The sequence below is a fragment of the Drechmeria coniospora genome (assembly GCF_001625195.1).
Source record: "Drechmeria coniospora strain ARSEF 6962 chromosome Unknown scf7180000000134, whole genome shotgun sequence".
Classification (NCBI taxonomy): domain Eukaryota; kingdom Fungi; phylum Ascomycota; class Sordariomycetes; order Hypocreales; family Ophiocordycipitaceae; genus Drechmeria; species Drechmeria coniospora.
The window spans coordinates 1-1,529 of NW_024467522.1; the positions used below are offsets into that span (position 1 = coordinate 1).

A 1,529-nucleotide genomic window follows, 5' to 3' on the forward strand; every position below is an offset into this window, starting at 1 on the left:
TCTAACTGCCAAGGAGGATCGTGCACCAAGCCTTCCACGTGGATGGGCTTTCTTGCAAAAAAAAAGTGAATGATTCTACATGTAGTCCTAGTCCCCCCTAATCATTTGTTTTCGTTGCGAGTGTGGACTTGAAGTCTATGCTTTCGCATCGATGCCAAGCACAGCGTCAAGTGCGTCATTATACAGTGGTTCGATGCCTGTCCAAATGGTGAACTTCAACCAATGATTGTTAGTTTATGTTGCATGCTTCGCCAAAGGCTGGACACACCTGACAGCATCCCTGGGATGCCAATACGTCCAAGCCAGAGACAACTTTCCAGTCAGCAGCGTGCTTAGCCATCTGCATCACTGGTGTACAGTGTGGTTTGTAAGCCATGTCAAGCAGAATGCGACACTCTGTACCGTCAAGTGATGCCAATGACAGCACCATGACGAGTACCTTGTCCACCGTGGAATCTACAGGCTTGTCAGCTGGAATCGTGCTGATAATAACCGCCGGAGCATGTTTCAGATTTTTGACGTCCGAAGGTCCGACTAAAACTTGGACATTATAATCCGGAAACTCTGCTGCGAGGCGTTTGGCCTTGTTCGGATCCCGCGCCAAAATGTAAATTGAACGGAATCCCATGGGAGTGTAATGCATAAATAGCAGCGCGCGTCGTACCCCCCGACCCAACGACCAGTGTTGAGGAGCCATTGCTTGGCATGTACCGAGCATTTCTGGCTCAATACATACACTATTCCTTTCCAGTCAGTATTGTCGCCAAGGAAACGGCGAGGACATTTGGGGTCCCTGATGTGATCGTCAAGTGGTACCACGGTGTTGACAGCTCCAATCTTCTTGGCAGCTGGGGTTAGGGCATCGACAATTTTTGTGACTTGTTGCTTCAGTGGAATCGTGACAGAAGCGCCCCCAAAACCGTCGCTTTGCAGCATGCTCCTGAAATCGATCTCTTGGTTGGTCTCTCGCAGTTCATATCGATGAGGCAGTCCAGTTCGCTGAAAGAGGCTGTTATGGAGGGCTGGCGACCTTGACTGCGAAATGGGCGTGCCAACGAGATAGAAACTCAGCGGCTTTACTTCACCTAACAGTGTCAGGCCCTGCCAGATCTCAGCAGCGGACATCTGACCTGGTGCTGCTACTTCGGGAAGACAAGGGTGCGAGACTGGTGTAAGGAAGCCGTTCAGAACGCGGCTGAGCCTGCCAGGAGCCCCCATGTTTATGGCGATGAGAGGAGTTTTGTGTGCTGCCGACATCCTGGCCTTAAAGCTATCCAGATGAAAGTTGTCTTCCATCGTTAGCGCAACACCAACAAGTTTGATGATGTCGCCATATTGTAGTGCCCTGTTGAAAAATTCTATCCAGGACGCATTCCGCCATGACAATGAGCCCGATATGTCATGGTGCGAGGCGATAATAACAGTGTGTCTCTGGGAGTTCGTGACGACTTGCCAGATATCATCGGACGATGTCACCTCCACGTCCAAGTAACTCACAGCCAACTTCAACGCTAGACGATACAGATCGA

The 1,529-nt window shown here is 50.4% G+C and overlaps 1 protein-coding gene across 1 annotated transcript; it reads right to left on the reverse strand.

Moving 5' to 3' along the window:
- Positions 1-534: 534 nt before the first annotated feature.
- DCS_08304 (uncharacterized protein) lies at positions 535-1,296 on the reverse strand (the record flags this gene model as incomplete). The annotated part of the gene is made up of 1 exon (XM_040805578.1): positions 535-1,296. One exon carries the CDS (start codon positions 1,294-1,296, stop codon positions 535-537), a length of 762 nt encoding a protein of 253 aa, XP_040653277.1.
- Between the last annotated feature and the right edge of the window lie 233 nt (positions 1,297-1,529).